The following is a 16,850-nucleotide window of genomic DNA, read 5'->3' as shown; positions in this document are numbered from 1 at the left end:
CTGGAACACCTTGATGGTCGCCAACTGCCTGATGCAGATCTTGGGTGGTAGCCAACCCCTGGCTAGCCTGCAGCAGAAAGGGACCAACAAAGCCAAACAGCCGGAACTACAACGTTCAGGTTGCATTGTTGGTTAAGTGGTTGTAGCTAATAGTGTGCCACAGTACGCCACCTAAACTCATGTTGACGACATCCGCCTACGAATGGCTAGGAACCGAGTTGTTGACTACAATCCCGCTAACAAAGTGTATTTTCACGCTTACGAAGATAGATTAATATGTTTCATTCAGTCATTCGAGTCTCTATAAATACATGATACAATACAATCGCTAATTGGGCCCGCTTCAAACCAGTGTCTCATTTTCCAACGCCTTCACTTCCTGCACCATCTTGTTAGCGGAAAGATCTATCCAGCTTACAGATCAAGTAACCGCAGTCCTCTTCGTCTTGAAAAGACTTCTTCAAAGGCAAGAGCCGGTAGCCTTGCTTGAGACTTTCGAGTTTGGCCATCCCCGAGGCCAGAGTAGAATGACGAGGATAGCCCTGAGAGTCTGACGATAGCTTCACAGACCATTGTAGAAAAACGAGGCTGGGATACTGGGTTTTGACTTGAAATTCAAGACGAGAATCGAGTATCACGTCGTGTCGCTGAAATGGGAGGCTCCCGGTCCGCTTTTTTGTCTGGGATGCATCCTGTTTGCGTGCATCGGCTGTCAGAATCTTCATCCGGACGTGGACAGAGGCGTTATCCCAAGTTCTCTCTGGCCAGCAGAGATCTTTTGTCATTAGTACGTCGATGGAGAACCGTAGTTCTTGGACGTGGTCTGGGATGAGCTCCGGAGGCTGACGCAGCCTCTCGGGTTTCAACACGTAACCAGAGTTGTCAGTACCGCCATTAAACATAGCCTGGTTAAGTCCCATGTTGAGGTCACTTGTCTGGTAGTTCAAGGCCGCCATCTGGACACCATGCCGCCAATACTGCAACGGACTTAGATTTGACGAGTCTATTCGACTCGCGTCGGGGTAGACTCGCAGCATGTGTCGTGTGTTGAGGAAGTCAAGGGAGCCTCCACCGTCCTTCTGTTTTAAGTAGGACTTGAAATTGGCTTCAGAGACGGAGTAGACAAAGTTTCCAGCTGCGTCGACTTTGCTGGGGCGAGGTAGCCTTTTGCCTGGTCCGTAGACCGCTAGCTCCTCCAACGGACCGTTCACGGAAGGTTGTGATTGAGGGACCTGACTACAAGCCTCCTGGCTGATAGCAGAAGAGTTGATAGTGGACGTTGAGTCAGTACTCCCCGCTTCTGTGAGGCTGCCATGATCCTGCGACGATCTTGTCGAAATGGGAATGTCTTTCGATACTCGAGGTTCTCGGCTAGGCTCGACGCTTTTTGCAACTTTTGCCTTGATCAATATTCTCCCTCGCAGTTGTGACGGGGATGGAAGTGGTCCCAAGAGGTCAGACAGAGGCTCTGTTACCAATTTCCCCCCGAAGGTGTCCCTCATTATCTGAGCCATGATACTCTTCTGACGAGGGCTGCAATGCACCTCCAGCGAGATCCAAAGAGGAAAGTCCGAAGTCGTAAAGGCGTATTGGTTGATGGCGTCTATCACATCTTTAAAACTGATGGATGCTGTCAAGCTGTAGCCGTGCTTGACAATTGGTTGCCCATCTCGTCCGTCCCAACAGTCTACCTCGATAGATCTACATCCCTGAGAAAGTGCAGAGATGTACCCTTGAGTTGTTGAACGCGTGAGAACCTGACGACCCATAAGATATGTGTTGTGCGAGCTGCAGATAAAATACTCGTTGATCGGTCGGTCAAGGTCATATTGGAGTGGCGTTTTTCTAATGGCCAGGTTCTGCTTTGACAAGAGAAGCTCACTGATCCCACTGATGGATATTTTTGGAGATTTTGAAGAAATTTGAGCTTCCACGTCGGAGAAAGAATCTGAGCCAAGGGATGACGACAGCAGTGAGTGGCTCTCAAGCCCTGAATCTTCGCCCTGAACATTCTTCATAAACTTTAAGAAGTCGGTAACAGAAACTCCATGGTTTAGGCCGTGGGAAGAGACCCGTAGTTCTCGACTTAGGATTATGTCAGCCAGATACTGGCTGTGGCTGTGTGTCCCTGCAGCGGAGAACAAAAGACCTGTAGGGCCCTTTGTAGAGCGATCGGATTCAGAGGAAGATGAGACGCGCATGGCCTGAGACCGGATAAGCTGGGATCACAACACAAGGTGCGATGTATACTTACGGGAGCCGTCTTCTCAGCATCCGCGGCACCAGCCTTTACTGTCCAACCTGCAAGACCTCGGTGCACAAGATCCAGAAATATGGGAATGAGAAAAATGCCAATGAGAACAGCCAAGTGCCATGAAAGAATAATGTACCCAAGTAGGATCTTGGAGGGAAGGTCAGTGACTCCTGGGAGAAACGCCGTATGCAGTGAAAAGAGGACCAGTCTCGATCCGTACAAAACCCCCGAGAGCGAAAGCAAAGAAGAAACTCCTCTCCAATACGCCGTGCATATCAAGTGTAAAAGTTCGAGCCCGAGCAGAATGCTAAATTGGGTGCGAGCATGCGCTTGGAGACCACCAATGATGATGCCACGGAATAGCATCAAACAAAAGATGTTCAATGCATGATATTTGCGTATCCGCTCCTTTGAGGCTTGACCGCGAATACGAGTCTCTCCTTGAATAACGAAAAGCCCAATGTCTGCCGAGGAATTGGCATGGGTCCACGTCCACCAGAAAGAAGACAGTAGGAGCACGAGGGCGAGGATGGCGACAGCTGAGTTCTGCAGGACCATGCGGCGATTGGAGAGTTGATATGTAGACCAGGCGCTCAGAGGGAGCAGAAAGAGACTAAGAAACAGTCTCGAAACGGACCAAGATCGTTCTTTAAAGCGTGACAAAGGCTTTTGACTGGTGTTTGTCGAGTTGGGGCAGCTTTGTTCGCGAAGCAGCTCCCGGACATAAATAGAGACAAAGAAGAACAACAGAACAATAAGTGCAAAGACGATGGTGTTGAACCAATTCATTGACATGCCGGGAGAGCTCGTGATCTGCGATAATATCACAAAGCCTGGCTCACCAGTAAGTGTCCCATTGGTCTCGTAGATACCATCCCTGACACCGGTGTATCGCGATTGGTTCGAGACCGGGCCTGCGGGTAACATCAAGGTTGACCAGCTATTAAAGCCGATTAGAGGTTGAAGGAAGCCGGGATATCGGAGGCTGAGTGCGCCAGAAAAGTAGATGAACTGGATGTATGCCAGCATCTCGGAAGCTCTGACCATGCGGTGGTTATTCCTGTCTTGGGCATCCGAGAACACAGCGTGATGTTCAGTTTGCTGCAAAGGCCAAGAGGCAACCAGAGAGGCCACGGAAAAGAAGAGCACGGGAAGCCAGAAACTGAGGAGTTGTGTCCAGGGTCGAACTTCGGGTGTCAGGTTGGCCTCGACACACAGCAAAGGAGTGCCATCATGTGTCGTTAAATCGAGTGTGATCTCGAAGGTGTCGAGTAAGGTAGACCGGTTAAAAGTCGAAGTGATCTCAAGTCTCAGTCTGGCCTCCAACGGGCCATACTTGGCGCAAGACGTGTTGACGATTCGTCCGGGATATTGATGGGCGCCATTATAGTCGACTACCGTGAATACCGGTACAAGATCCAAGGGAGAAGCCGCATCACACTCGGTACCGTTGGCATAGTTTGCAACTAGGTGAAAATCGGTGTCGAAAGTATCGCGGCTGGCGTTGACGGAAGCTCGAAGGCCCTCAGGGATTAACCTGAAGTCGGCAGTATCGATAGAACAGTCCCGCGACTGAACATATGCTGCATGGCTCGTCGTTACCAGCAGCGCCCAAAGGGCAACGCTTGGAAGCATTGGAATTGAACCAACGCAAGCGCCGGTTGAGCAAAGCCGCCGTGCTACCTTGAATACATGGAAAAGCGGTGATGTATAACAACGAAACCCCTTGAGGAAGAATTTCCCCATGCCGATGGAACCGATCCATTACTCAGCAGGTATGATGAAACAAACTAGCCCCAAGCTGTCCAATGAAAACAGGATGCCAAGGTTCGTATTCCCAAGTGCTCTTTAGCTTGTGCTATAATTGGGTCAAGCTAGACGAGTCATGGGTCCCTACTTGGACCCTGTATCCTCGGTTGCCTCTTGATGGGTCGATCATGATAACATTCACTCGTATACTTACTGCTTGAGAACAATTAGGAGGTTCTCCCACTAATGAAGTTTACACTACGTAAAGCTGGAAGCCGAGGCGCAAGGATAGTGCTTGTCAATAATGCCCAATCCCCAGAATGTGCCCAAGCTCTATAGGGTAAGGAGAGGAGCGAAATCTTGTACGAAGTCATGGACGTCAGGGTGCCAAATAGAAGATGTGGAAGGAAAGAAAAGAAGATGGAATGCCTTCTCGAGGTGGGCTAGTTGTCCTTATTAGCTGGTCACTTGAACTGCTTTGCTGTTAATGTCTGCAGACACTACCTACCACCTGCATGGAAGAATTCGACAATGACAATAGATAGAAAAATATCATTTGTAACGACTAGATATACTCTCTTTCCGTCCCTGAACCCAAGTACGCCTCGCCAAGAAAAAAACCGTCATTTCATATCACACATCAATCTCCCACTTCCTTCAAGTCAACCCCTGTCCCGTCAAACACTTGAGCAGCTTCTTCTTCTGCTTATCTCCAACCTCAATAAACTCCTCCACATACTCACAAGGCGAGTAATGCAGCCCTGTCCTATCAGTATACAAATACGTCTTGTCCTTGTCCGCCTCATGACGGATGTCCAACGCGTCGAGCATGGCCTTTGTCACCTCAGGTCCGTTCTCTAATGCAATGTGGAGGACCAGCTTCTCTCTGTACCGCCACGTCTTTCGCGTCTTGGCGATGAGGATCTTCATCGTTTCTCGAAGGCGGAGGTTCCAGTCGGATTCTTCATTGGCGATCTTGCACCAAGGGAATGGCTTGGAGAAACACGCCAGACCCAAAGGTACCATGAAGCCAAAGTTCTCCTCCTCATAGTTGGCGTCATGCGTCTCCAAGAGCCAGGTCACAAAGTCGGGAAGGGCCAAAAGCGAAGCCAAGTGGAGTGTTCCATCGTCTGGGGTGCCCTCACCCGCGAGCAGCTTGAAGGCGTCAATGTTACCCAAGAAAAGAGCAGCCTCCCGGGGAGAGATCTCGTCCTCCTCTTCAAAAAGGGACTGGAATTGGGCCTTGGGCTGCTTGGGGTAGCAAGCAATCTTGCTAAAGTCTGATCCTGAAACTGTGCTGTTGAACATATCCCCTGGCGCGAGCTCGAGAAGGGCTTTCAGCACAGGGGTTCGCGACTTGTCGAGTAGACAAAGAAAGACTGCCGACATCTGCGACTGCGGTGTCACATAAGTGGGTAGAGCTGTTGAACTATTAGCACAAAAGTATGGACAGGCTGTTGAATGTGACTCACCTGCATCCTCCATCTGCAGCAGACGGAGGATAACGGCGTTATCGATCTTTAGAGAAGACGATATAGCCCACATAAGAGCTGTACATTCCTCCGGCTCCCACATTGGTCGGAGGTTGTAGATGATCTTGGCTGCAGCAGGCACTCCGTGGTCAAGCAGAAATCCCAGGACAAGAGTCCCCTGCGGGAACTTGCGCATGCACTTGAACAACAGCTCATCCTCCTGAACTTTTGTTTCGGCGGGCTGTTCTTCAAAGAGAAGAATGAGCCAGTTCATGACTTCCAACTCCTCCTTGACGTGGTCTAGAAGAGCAGGGAGAACTGCAGCTAGGTCTGCGTGCTTGCTGAGAGCTCTAAACTCGTCTCGCGAGTTCTTCTTGCACGCCAGAACGAAGCATTTAGCCTCTTCGGCGTTGGGGTCCGCACCATGCTCCACGAGCATGCTCACGATGGCGGTGTTGATAGCAGCGCTCTCCAAAGCGCCGACGAGAGCCTTATTCAGAGACTCCTTGCTGATGCTGAACTCTAGTAAGCAGCTGTAAATCTCGAGTCGAACATCTGAGTCGAACGAGGAGTTGTTTGACACGTAGTCGAATGCGAGAGTCGCGGCGCTTTCATCGGCCTTGACGAGATGTCGACTCAATGCTCGCACGAGGTTGAGGTTGCTAGACTCAAAGGCCATGGTAAAAGCTGCTCCATCTTTGTAGTTTACAATAGCTCCATGCTCGAGTAACAGATTAGGAGTATCCAAGTTGTCAGGATCAGACTTGATAGAATCAAGAAGAGCCTCAGAAACCTCATCGGAGTCGATATCTTTGTCGACGAGAGACTGATAAGCAATGAACCTCCTCTCGGAGTCGATGTCGGAGTTTCTAACGTGCCGAAATAGTTCCTTCGCCATTGCCGGTTCCGAGATGGTTCGCGATAGTGACAGGAACATGTCGACGGGAGATGATTCCAGCGCCATCTTGAGGGTGTCGATTTCGACCTTGGCATGATAAGACAGTAGCAGCTTCGCCAGAAGAATGTCATCGGGGTGCTTGGAGACACTCTCAGTAAGAGACTTGGATACAGCATCCACTGATACTTGGTCCGTTCGGAGCAGGTGTCCCAAGATGACAGCTTTCGTATGGGAAGCCACGGGGGATGAACTACCAACTATGAATGCCTTCTCAATGGTCAAAGCGGTAGGGTTGGCAGCGAGGAGCGTCTTCAAAACCTCAGGTGCGCCTTCTGCTGCCGCTTCCTGGAGGGCCCGTCCACCTTGGACATCGACCGATGCCTTGTGGTTGAGCAGAAGCTCAAGTCCAGCAAGGTCACCAGACAATGCGGTCTTTGTCTCTTGGGGAAGATATTCAGACTGTCCAATCTCGGCTGAGGCAGAAGCCTCCAGGAGAAGCTTCATAATCTCCAGCCTGACATCTCTAGGCTCGACGGTGATGGCTTCTTGGAATGCAGCAGCCAAAGATGCCGTCTGGGGCTTCGAAGAAACGAGCGTGCTAAGAAGAGCGACATCCTTTTCTTGGACGGCACTGCAGAGTAGCATTCCACTTCCTGTATCAACGCTGAGACCATGTCGTACTAGGCAAGGGACGACCTCGGCAAGGTTTGGATGACCTCTCAGCACGCCTTCGATACTTGCGGGGGCCTGAAGTAGATGAGATGAAGGCGCAGAGTCCAGCAGGAACTCAAGTGTTTTCAAGTTGTAGTATTCTGGCCTCATTGCCGTATGAAAGACGACGCTGAGACTCTGAGGGCTTGGAGGACATCCTGAACACAAGATCTCCAACAGCTCGAAGTTTCCTCTCTCAACCGCGTTGGTGTATGCGACACCAGAAGCGTAGTTTGCATTGGCGCGGTGCTCAACCAGAACACGAACCATGTCCAGTCGAGTATCCTTTGACGACGCTTCTAGTAGAGTCTGATCAATGGCTTTACCGTTCGCTCCCTTTTGAAGGAGTAGTGTGATCATGGCCAGAGCACTGTCGTAGCCGAATTTCTCCATGGCTTTGAAAGCAATAGGAACGGCAACAGACAAGGTTTCGGTTCGTGGTCCTCCAGTGCAGAGCGTCTGAAGTACTGAAACGTTGCCTCTTCGCGCCGCCACCAACACAGGGTTGCCATCAGCCGTGTTGGACAAGTCCACAGGAGCATGATACTCGAGGAACAACTGAATGAGGTCCGAGTCGATGTCCCCATCCTCAGACACCACTTGCTGCAGAGGAACGCCAAGAACTTGGCTGTGGACTCCCTTCTGCAGAATGGACTTTATAGCCCGCAGCCGACTGTCCCTTGGTGAGATGTCCATTGCAGCTGGGATAGCGGCCGAGAGAATCTCTGGCGAGCATTTTCGCTGCAGAAGCGCCTTGAGCATATCAAAGTCCACAGCTTCCAGGGCGGCCTGAATCGCAGAGGCTTGTTCATACTCGACAGAGGCTCCGCAACGCACTAGGGTCTCAACGAGCCTCAGGTGCTTGTTCCGCACAGCGCGGACCAAGTGAGCGTCGAGATGTTCACCAGATACTCCCATGGGACCGAAAATGTCCATAAGATGGATCATGTCTGGCTCTGAGGTTGACTCCGGCACGTAGCTCAGCGCAACTGAGACAGGTGAAGAGAAAGCGCCGTTTTTGAGCAACTCCATCATGACAAAGTCCATCTGTGACACGGCCCATTGAAGAGCGTTGTGTGGAGGGATGTCGACACTGACGCCAGCGCCAACAAGGAGCTTAGCCAGGGGTATCTGATGAGCTTTAACGCTCTTGACCAATTCCTCGCGAAGGACGGGATAATCTCCAACGAGCCCAGCTTCAGCGAGCAATGTGAAGAAAGAGAGTCTTTGTGTTGAGTCTGGTACCAGAGTTACCAATTCACAAGCGCTCTCTCGTACACCAAAGAACTTGTCGTTGGAACTCGCATAAGCCAGAAGAACAGCCAAGGCGTGTAGACTCTGCGCGCGGAGAGTCGCGAGGAGCAACGAATCGCAGACGAGATCTCGTCGATTCGCAACGCACAGCAAGAGAATCTCAAGCGAGAATCCTGTTCCTGCAATGGCACGAGCAAGGTCTTTCTCGAGACACTCGAGCCAAGCTCCAGTCGTCATGGCCGTTGGAGCCGACAACAAGAGGCTCACCAGGGCAAGATCACCAACCCTGATGTGCTGGGCGACGGCGTCTGGATAGGAGGATGCGGCGGCGCCGTAACTCAGTAGAAGTCTCATGGCGTCGGCTGAAGATTTTGACAAGGAGATGCCGAATGCTCGAGTCAGAGCCTCTTGGCTGACTCGAGTTTGACACAAGAGATGGATATAGTGGATGTTGTCGTGAGAAGCAGCCTTATCTAGCCATGTGATTCCTGGAGGGAAAGAATCTGCCATTGTTGAAGACAACCGATTCCTCTTCATCTTCTTCTCGAGCCTCGGGTCATGCAAGTGACCCCATAGCTCATCAAGCGAAGTCAAGGTCGTATACAACAGCAAAGCCTGAGCAACACCGGCAGCTGCCAAAGGCTCGGTAGAAAGAAGCAAATCAAACGCTCTCGCGACTTCATGCTTGGTAAAAGTCCAGTTGGCATGATTAACCGCCTCCTCCTTCTGGTGCTTGGTTCTGAAGAGGTTGCGCTTCTGCTCTGAAGGCGGCCGGTAGCTGGGATCAGCCATCCGCTGCTGGACGAGAAGCTGACGAGCTGCATCTCGGTTGGCCTTGACGAATGGCTCATAGTCTTGGGCTGGAGGTTCCACCAGGCTTGGGATCTGCTGTGGTGGTGGGAGAAGTCCAGCTCTGCCGAGAAACCACTCTATCCGACGACTGTCGGCCATGATGGTTTGATGTCTCTAATGATTTGAAATGTGATAGCAGACAAGGAAGGGTCAAGGGAATGATGACAAGGGAATGGTTTGAGGTGCCATATCCAAACGAGGACACTGGGACAGAAAGAGTGCCGAAATGAGGAACTTCCCCTCCCACCTCTGCAAGATTCAGCTGAAAGGCACACATTATGTACGTCTTGAGCCATCGGTCGAGGGCCCCAATAAGAAGCGGCATAGATACCGGGCAGGGGAGTGTGCTGGCAGCCTCGTGACTTGGGATGGCGCAACGCAAGGCAGACTGTGTGTGAAAGTCTGCATACCCCGCGTTAGGCACCACGGGCGAACCATCCGATGGACTTGAGATGAGTGTCTGAGCTTTCTGTTTCTTACAAGGTGGGCGATTATGGAGTAAGGAGGCTGTGCTTTAGTAGCACCATTCTTGAATAGCCTGTATTTGTTAGTGAATGAGATGAAATACCACCAAACCAAAAACATCACCGAGATCAGGCTGTAACGATAACAAAGAAACATGAGACATTTCCCTCATCAAATCAGCCTCAATCAGGCAGACACCCACGCCAGAAACTCGTACAGTTTTCCAAACCTTCCATGATTGGCTTGGCACCGCAAGGATCGGCACTACCGCGACTGCAAGCACGCCCTTTTGCTAAACCAAAGTCCCTTGTGATTGGCTTATCCCCTATCACAGCTACTGCGGAGCCTGCTGGCACCAGTTGCCCGGCTTGTGTGACACGGCATGGCTGTGATTATCGATGCGCCTCGCGAGGTAGATATTGTTTTGGCCGATTGAGCCGCTATCTAAATGCCTTGCACCAGCTGCGTGAAAGGTCATGTTTGAAGCATACTGTGTTCTTGTGATTTACGCCCATTCTTGAATATACGTGCAATTCATTATATAAAGTTACACTTGCTGCCATTCGTTTGACATCTCCAGAGTCACATCGTCAACTTCGAACATGGCTGCTCCTCCACCCTATTCGCCTCCGGCGTCTATTTCCAGACATCGCACGGGATCGGACGACGTCCATTCCCTCGCCGATGCATTGCTTCGTACCTCTGTCTCCTCGGATAGTGCTACTTCGACATCTACCACATCCACTATCCTTCCACCCTATCCAACCTCGAGGGAACGCTCCATCGCATCGAGTTCTTCCCCCTCGTCCGGTCGTAGCGATGATTATACAAGCGGATCTTTGCCTGGCCACCTCCACAGGCTGAGGTCTCCGGGCTCAGCCAGTACCTCGGGGACCACTTCAGGGACCCGAGAGCGGCTCCGCCAGATAGAGATGGAGCGAGACGAGCTTCGGCGTGCCATGGACGGTGAACGCGCCCAGGCTGCTGAGATGCGTCGTCTGGCAGAGCAAGAACGTGCCATCTCCGAGCGTCTCAGGATGGAGGCTGCTCTATCTGGCCCATCTGCTGCCGATGCTAGGCGTCGTGTCCAAGAGCTCAAGCGTGAGGCACTTGCAGCGCGCTCCGAGAAACCCAAGCGATCCAATGATGGCATGTTCAAGAAGGCCTACGCGACCGATCTTCTCTTCCTCATGGACACCACGGGTTCTATGTACAGCTACATCAAGGCTGCCAGAGACCAGGTCAAGAGGATCATGGACGACATCACAAAGGCCTTCTTCAACGAAGCTGAAGTGCGCATCGCCGTCGTGGGGTACAAGGACCACGCCGACAAGCCCAACATCCAATTCCTAGACTTTACAACCTCCATTGATGACGTTCGGTCGTTCATCGACAAGTTCACGGCCTCAGGCGGAGGCGATGCTCCTGAAGATGTCCTCGGAGGCATTGACCAAGCCATCAACGCCACATGGAAGAACCAGACGCGATGCATCATACACATCGCCGATGCTCCAGCCCACGGTCGCATCTTCCACGACTTTTCTGACTCGGCGGATGACTACCCCGAGCCTGGGAGCGAGCCGCATCGTCTCACTTACCAGCCCCTGTTCAAGAAGATGATTGACATGAACATCAACTATGCTCTGCTGCGCATCAAAAATGCCACGGACCGCATGGCGCTCACTTTTATGAAGGAATACGCCACCATTTCGTCTGACTGCAAGCTCCTCATGAGCAACCAGTACTATGACGAAGGCCTCAAGGCAACCCTGGCTCTACGTAGTGCAAGCAGCTCCAAGGGCACAGCCAAAGGCGATCTAGTCTTTGAAGAAGCCGAGCTAGGCACCTCTTATAGCGCGCTGCGACATCTGGTCGTCAGAAGTGTCACCACTTCAGCCTCTCGCACAGCAGTACGCATGTCAACGTCGAGTTCTCGAACTGGCGGCAAGGGAGGCACCAAGAACCCCTTGACCACTCAACTCCAAGCCATTGAAGAAGATGAAGACAAGATTGAAGAAGCCAGTGAGATGTCACTTGAAAAGGTCCCACCGCAGTGGGATACTCCTGGTTGGCTTAACGAGAAGCTTGTCCTCGAGGGTTTCTCCCCTGATACTGTGGTACACGGCGCAGACACACTCAACGCTATGATGGCGCATGACGATAACATCAGGCTGAGCATCATGGAGCTCACCATCAACAAGCGCTCGCGGCCATTTTCTCAAGGTGCCCTTCGTCTCACTGCGTACGCTCGTACAGCTGCCTCAACCAACCGCTACGTCGTCAAGTCATTCAAGCGCGACGGTAAGCGTCTTGCGCATTTGGCAGAGGACATGAGATGCCAAGCTCTCTGCAAGGCATTTGCCCTCGAGTTCAACGCCTTGGTTGGCGATAAGCACGCCATCGATTTCATCGTCACGACGTGCCTCAGGGGCAAGACAACCACTTCAGGCACTGACTGCATGTCACTCGAGCCATACATCGAGGGCGAGTACGTCAAGTACAACAACAACTGCAGCTACGTCAATGATGACAACCCCAAGGACGAGTTCAACCAGGCTGCCCAGGCCTTTTCGCACTTTACCTTTGAGCGGTCCTGGGGCAGCTTCCTGGTATGCGATCTACAGGGTGTAGGCCACGTCCTCACAGATCCCGCCATTCACACGCTTGACCCAGAGCGATTTAAGCTGGCCGACACAAACCTCGGCAAAGACGGCTTCAAATTCTTCTTTGCCACGCACGCATGCAACGAAATCTGCGAAAAGCTCGAGCTCAAGAGCACAGCAGCAGGCATCGCAAGCAACAACTGCGAGTTTAGAGAGTTGTGGCCTAGCATCGACAACACCGTCTGCTGCTCCAACAAGCTCTGTGGCAAGATCGTGCGCGTTTCCAGCGCAAAGAAGTCAGAAGAGTACCCCGGTTGTCACTGGTGCGATGTCTGCTGGCCACAGTTGAGCTCATCCAAGGTCAAGTGGATGTGCGTGGCTCCAGGGCCTCACCATGAATTTGATGTCTCCAAGTTCTACTACGAGTCACAGGGACAGATTCCGCCTCGGAAATGTCCCGATCACCGTGAGCGAGACACAACTGTTTCCAGGACAGCTGTCATGGGTGGAAGCTTCTTTTCTAGGCTGAAGGGTGCTAATAAGCAAAAGAACATCTCTGGGAAGGCTTGGTAAGGGGTTTACTGGGTTACTTGTGTTGCTGTTCTTTTTGTCCGGGCGTTCATCTTTTCAGTGTCTTTGTCCGAATATCCAGTGGCCATCCTAGGCTTGAGCTCGAGGGACCTGAATAGCGACCTACGCAAGGGCGCTCTAAATGTCCACGATTTAGTAAAATACACGCCGGATTCGTCTTGACTATGCACCTACTGATGTCTCAATGCTTATGTCCGTTGTTAATACTACAGAAGGGCCCTCGTTCTTTTCATGTCGTGTCCGACGAAGGGATAAAAACGTGCAATACACGTCACTCCGATTCTTCCTTAATCTGCCCAAAAAGTAATACTGTTAGCAGGCGTTAATCTGCACCCACAACTCTCGGATCCAAAGACCTGTTCGACGTGTGTCAGGAGTTACAGATTCCAAAAGACGATTGGATCGTCAGAGTGATCGTCACCGTCCAAGATACTTCAACCCACGGAGTTTTGAATGAGACACAACGCAAAGTTGTCGGCCTCAGGTTCACCTTTTCCAAAAGAGACCCGGTTCATTTTGGCCAAGCCCAAGGCTACCAACGCGTCCTGGCCGCCTCTGAAGGCTTCTTTGCCGTGGGTTTCCGGGCAACTTGGTCCTCAGGGAAGCCGTTGGCAAATGTGTTCTTTATTATAGTTGGAGCCCGGCCCTCGATGGGTTAACTGAGCCTGAAGATCGAAGCCGTTGGCAAAACTGGCTATTCTGCAACAGAAAACAAGAAATGCGCCTCAGGGGAGCGAGATCCGACTTACTACCGAGGTGCCCTCGTCCTTTTTTGTCATGGAACGTTTCCTGTGGAAGAATGAGCTACCACCGAACCATCTCCACCTTACATATGCGTGTGTGGAAGGGGAGGAATGAGATAGATGGTTGATAGAACCTCTCATCTTTTGTACAACGGATGACGAGCTCTCGAACATGAAATCCATCGCGGCAGACGCCCAATTAGGTGGCTTCGAAACCGTATACAAGGACGGGACTCGTCGTATCATTGGTCCTAGACGAAATGCTACGAAGCGTCTCTCAATCGACGGCCCCGGCGGAGATAGAATCACGCATCTCTACACGGCCCTGGGACCCAGGCCAACCTGGAAGCCAACTGGGCTACGATTCCTCACCAACTGGGGCGTCAGTTGGTTATTGGGTGATACGGCCCAGTATCCAAAAGGGCTCCGCTACCGGAAAATCGCCAGTGGCGTCGGTGCTGTACAGGACATGGTCTTGCGGGGATCTTTGGCCACTGGTCTGAAGCAAATCAAGACCTCGATTTAGTCAGCGGTTTCTGCGCCCCTTTGCCCGGAGTTTAGGAGCATGGAGAGTCTACACGCTCTCGTAGATTCTATTGGGACCCAGCTCCTCCGCCGAGACGGTTCCGGGAGGCCAGCATGGCATACGGATATGGAGTCAAGTACATTGACGAGAGTGGCATCCTCGGGACCTTCCCGGATAAGGCGACCACTGCCTCCTGGCTAAACTGCGAGGGCCTTCTGAACTCCATCCGAGCCACCTTCCGCCAGGACACCAAAGCTTCACAATTTCCTCTAGTATCGCTATCGTTCACATTTGCGAATTCACACGTTTCCACAGTCGGGCCCTCGGAGTTTCACCCAGCCGACAACACCGAGCAAGACAAAGGGTCACGTTACACGCACGATACCTGGGAGATGCAAGGATCACAACCCAAGGCTTTGCGTCTGTGGACAGATGAGTGGCAGACTCTAACAGGGCTACAGTTTTTGGCGCAGAACGGGGCTCAAAGTCCAAGATGGGGAGATTGCGAGACGGAAGGTCCTGTCGAGCTGGATCTGCAAAGCAGCACTGGGGGATGGGCCAAAGGACTGAAGGTGTTTATTGACCCGGATGACTGTGTGGTTGTGAGGGTTCAGTTAATAGAGATCCAGAGTCAACGCCGGCGCTCGATAGGCTCAATTCAGTAAGTCGGGTCGTCACGTGATCCGCAGTCAAGTCGTCATATCACGTGCGCGGTCCTCGGGTCGGGGGCAATTTCAACAGTCGGTTGCTGAAAAAGCAGCGGCTGCGATGGCGCAAAGTGCACAACATCACTAATGACCCCCTTTCTGCGCAAGTACAAATAAGCGTCTTGCTTTATCATTCTGTGAGCGCCGCCCTTCTACTATCCTATATTGGAGCCTAGCCATGAGTACAAGGCCGGGAGCATGCCACAACTGTAGGCGCAGCCGGTTGAAATGTGACCGATCCCTTCCGCACTGCCTGAAATGCACCAGCAGGGGTCAAAGTTGTCTTGGCTATGGCACTCTGTTGCGGTGGGAGAAGGGTATGGCGAGTCGTGGGAAATTGGCTGGCGTTACATCCGACAACTTAAACAAGATCCAGAAGGGAGATACAACCTCGACTCTACAACCGCCCTGGCCTTCTATCGTGCCTACAAGGCAGCCCCCATTCGCAAGTTCTAGGCCGAACTCTCCTCGTTTGTTAATAGACCCGCTTGCGCGAGATCTAGACTATCGATCGAGGAGATATCTGGACTATTGTAGGCTACCTTTGTCCGCTTGACTGCTCTTCGTACTAATATTCTTTGGTAAAAGTTGCAAGTGATGTTTGCAGGGACCTCGTTCTCTATGACATTCCCCAACATAATCCATTCCGCGAGCTGATTCCGATGGCGTACCAGCACCCCATGTTGTTGCAGGCGATCATCGCCAGTTCAGCTTTGCACATGTCAAACGCTTGTCAACGGTTATCAAGTTCTTCGAGTATCTTTACAACGATAGCCCCGACTCAGAGCAGTACAAGCTTAGTGGGCTCTCTATCGACCGTTCCATATATGACATCTCTCCCGGAGACTTTCCATGACGCACTCAGGGCCAAGCAGCAGGCACTTTGTCTGCTGAAGTCTGCTCTCGAAGACATGGCTTCAGCAGATGTTGATGTGATTCTCGCGGTGGTTCTTCTCCTCATTGGGTTCGAGCTCATTGACTCTGGGCGAGGCAGCTGGATGTTTCACATCAATGGTGCGAGAATGATCATTGAGAAGCTGATCGCATCTGGCCCAGGGATGGAGACTGCTTTGAGCCCGCTTCGCAGCTGGTTGGTGTCAAATTGCTTGGTGTAAGTCGTCATGTCCAGTAATTGATGGCTCCTGACTTGACGTGCACTAGGTATGATCTTCTTGGGTCATCATTCGCAAATTCTTATCTACCACATAGTGGTGGACTATCGACGACTACCATGTCACTGCTTCAAGATGCAGAAGGCAACCATTGCTCGTCATTTCCGGCAGCCCTCCTTCCTTTGATACAGGCAGGGGCTCAACTATTAAAGATGAACGATGTTTCCACGTTTCCTGATACCTTGATCAATTCAGGACAGCACGATGCGCTTCATCTCTTACACGCTGCGAAGTCATTCGACCCAGCTGTCTGGGCCATCAATTTACAGTCACGCTCACCGGCTGACGATCTCCTCCATCGGACTATAATTGCATCTGCACACAGGGCAGCTGTATGTGTCTATCTCTCGCGCATTATTCTTGCTCTCTGGCCCAGCACAGTATTGCCAGATGATCTGGAAGTCCTAGCAGCCGAAATCATCACCCACCTTTCAAATATGCACCCTGGAGATGCATTATTCACAGCAACAGCGTGGCCGGCTTTCATTGCTGGCCTGGAAACGGTTGACTTTACGAATCGTACTTGGGTAGTAAGAAGATTCCAAGAGCTCTGGGAAGTGGAGCCTTGGGGTCTTACCAGAGAGGCTCTCGAAGCATTGAGGACAATATGGGATGGGAGGAAGAATGAAGATGCCGTAACGAGCAGCAATGACCGACTCTACAAACAGGAAGAGAATTGGAATTGGATCGAGAAGCTAAAGAACATAGGCACCGACTGGTTGATTGCATGATTGTAATCTATCATGGTGGTGGTAGAAATCCATTGCCTGCTGACCGGGACTACATAGGTAACTACTACAATCATGAAAGCAACAATTCGTGAGCAGAGGTCTACATGTGGGATCATGCATCT

General features: G+C 51.6%; 3 protein-coding genes and 1 pseudogene across 4 annotated transcripts, besides 1 other annotated feature; 2 read left to right on the top strand and 2 right to left on the bottom strand.

Annotated features, from left to right (window-relative positions):
- Window positions 1-392: 392 nt before the first annotated feature.
- NCS57_00195600 (Phosphoinositide phospholipase C) lies at window positions 393-3,889 on the bottom strand (the record flags this gene model as incomplete). Its single annotated transcript, XM_053052001.1, has 2 exons — window positions 393-2,204; window positions 2,255-3,889. The coding sequence occupies 2 exons, from the start codon at window positions 3,887-3,889 to the stop codon at window positions 393-395; spliced, it is 3,447 nt and encodes a 1,148-aa protein (XP_052917247.1).
- A 771-nt stretch (window positions 3,890-4,660) lies between these two features.
- NCS57_00195500 (uncharacterized protein) lies at window positions 4,661-9,289 on the bottom strand (the record flags this gene model as incomplete). Its single annotated transcript, XM_053052000.1, has 2 exons — window positions 4,661-5,424; window positions 5,476-9,289. The coding sequence occupies 2 exons, from the start codon at window positions 9,287-9,289 to the stop codon at window positions 4,661-4,663; spliced, it is 4,578 nt and encodes a 1,525-aa protein (XP_052917246.1).
- A 968-nt stretch (window positions 9,290-10,257) lies between these two features.
- Window positions 10,258-12,831, top strand: NCS57_00195400 (uncharacterized protein; the record flags this gene model as incomplete). Its single annotated transcript, XM_053051999.1, has 1 exon — window positions 10,258-12,831. One exon carries the CDS (start codon window positions 10,258-10,260, stop codon window positions 12,829-12,831), a length of 2,574 nt encoding a protein of 857 aa, XP_052917245.1.
- A 1,604-nt stretch (window positions 12,832-14,435) lies between these two features.
- NCS57_00195300 lies at window positions 14,436-16,728 on the top strand (annotated as a pseudogene). The gene is made up of 4 exons: window positions 14,436-14,779; window positions 15,096-15,358; window positions 15,414-15,936; window positions 15,987-16,728.
- Window positions 14,436-16,728: a sequence feature.
- Window positions 16,729-16,850: the final 122 nt, after the last annotated feature.

The sequence above is a fragment of the Fusarium keratoplasticum genome, chromosome 2 (assembly GCF_025433545.1).
Source record: "Fusarium keratoplasticum isolate Fu6.1 chromosome 2, whole genome shotgun sequence".
NCBI classification, from domain to species: Eukaryota; Fungi; Ascomycota; class Sordariomycetes; order Hypocreales; family Nectriaceae; genus Fusarium; species Fusarium keratoplasticum.
This window is presented reverse-complemented; position numbering and strand designations above follow the sequence as displayed.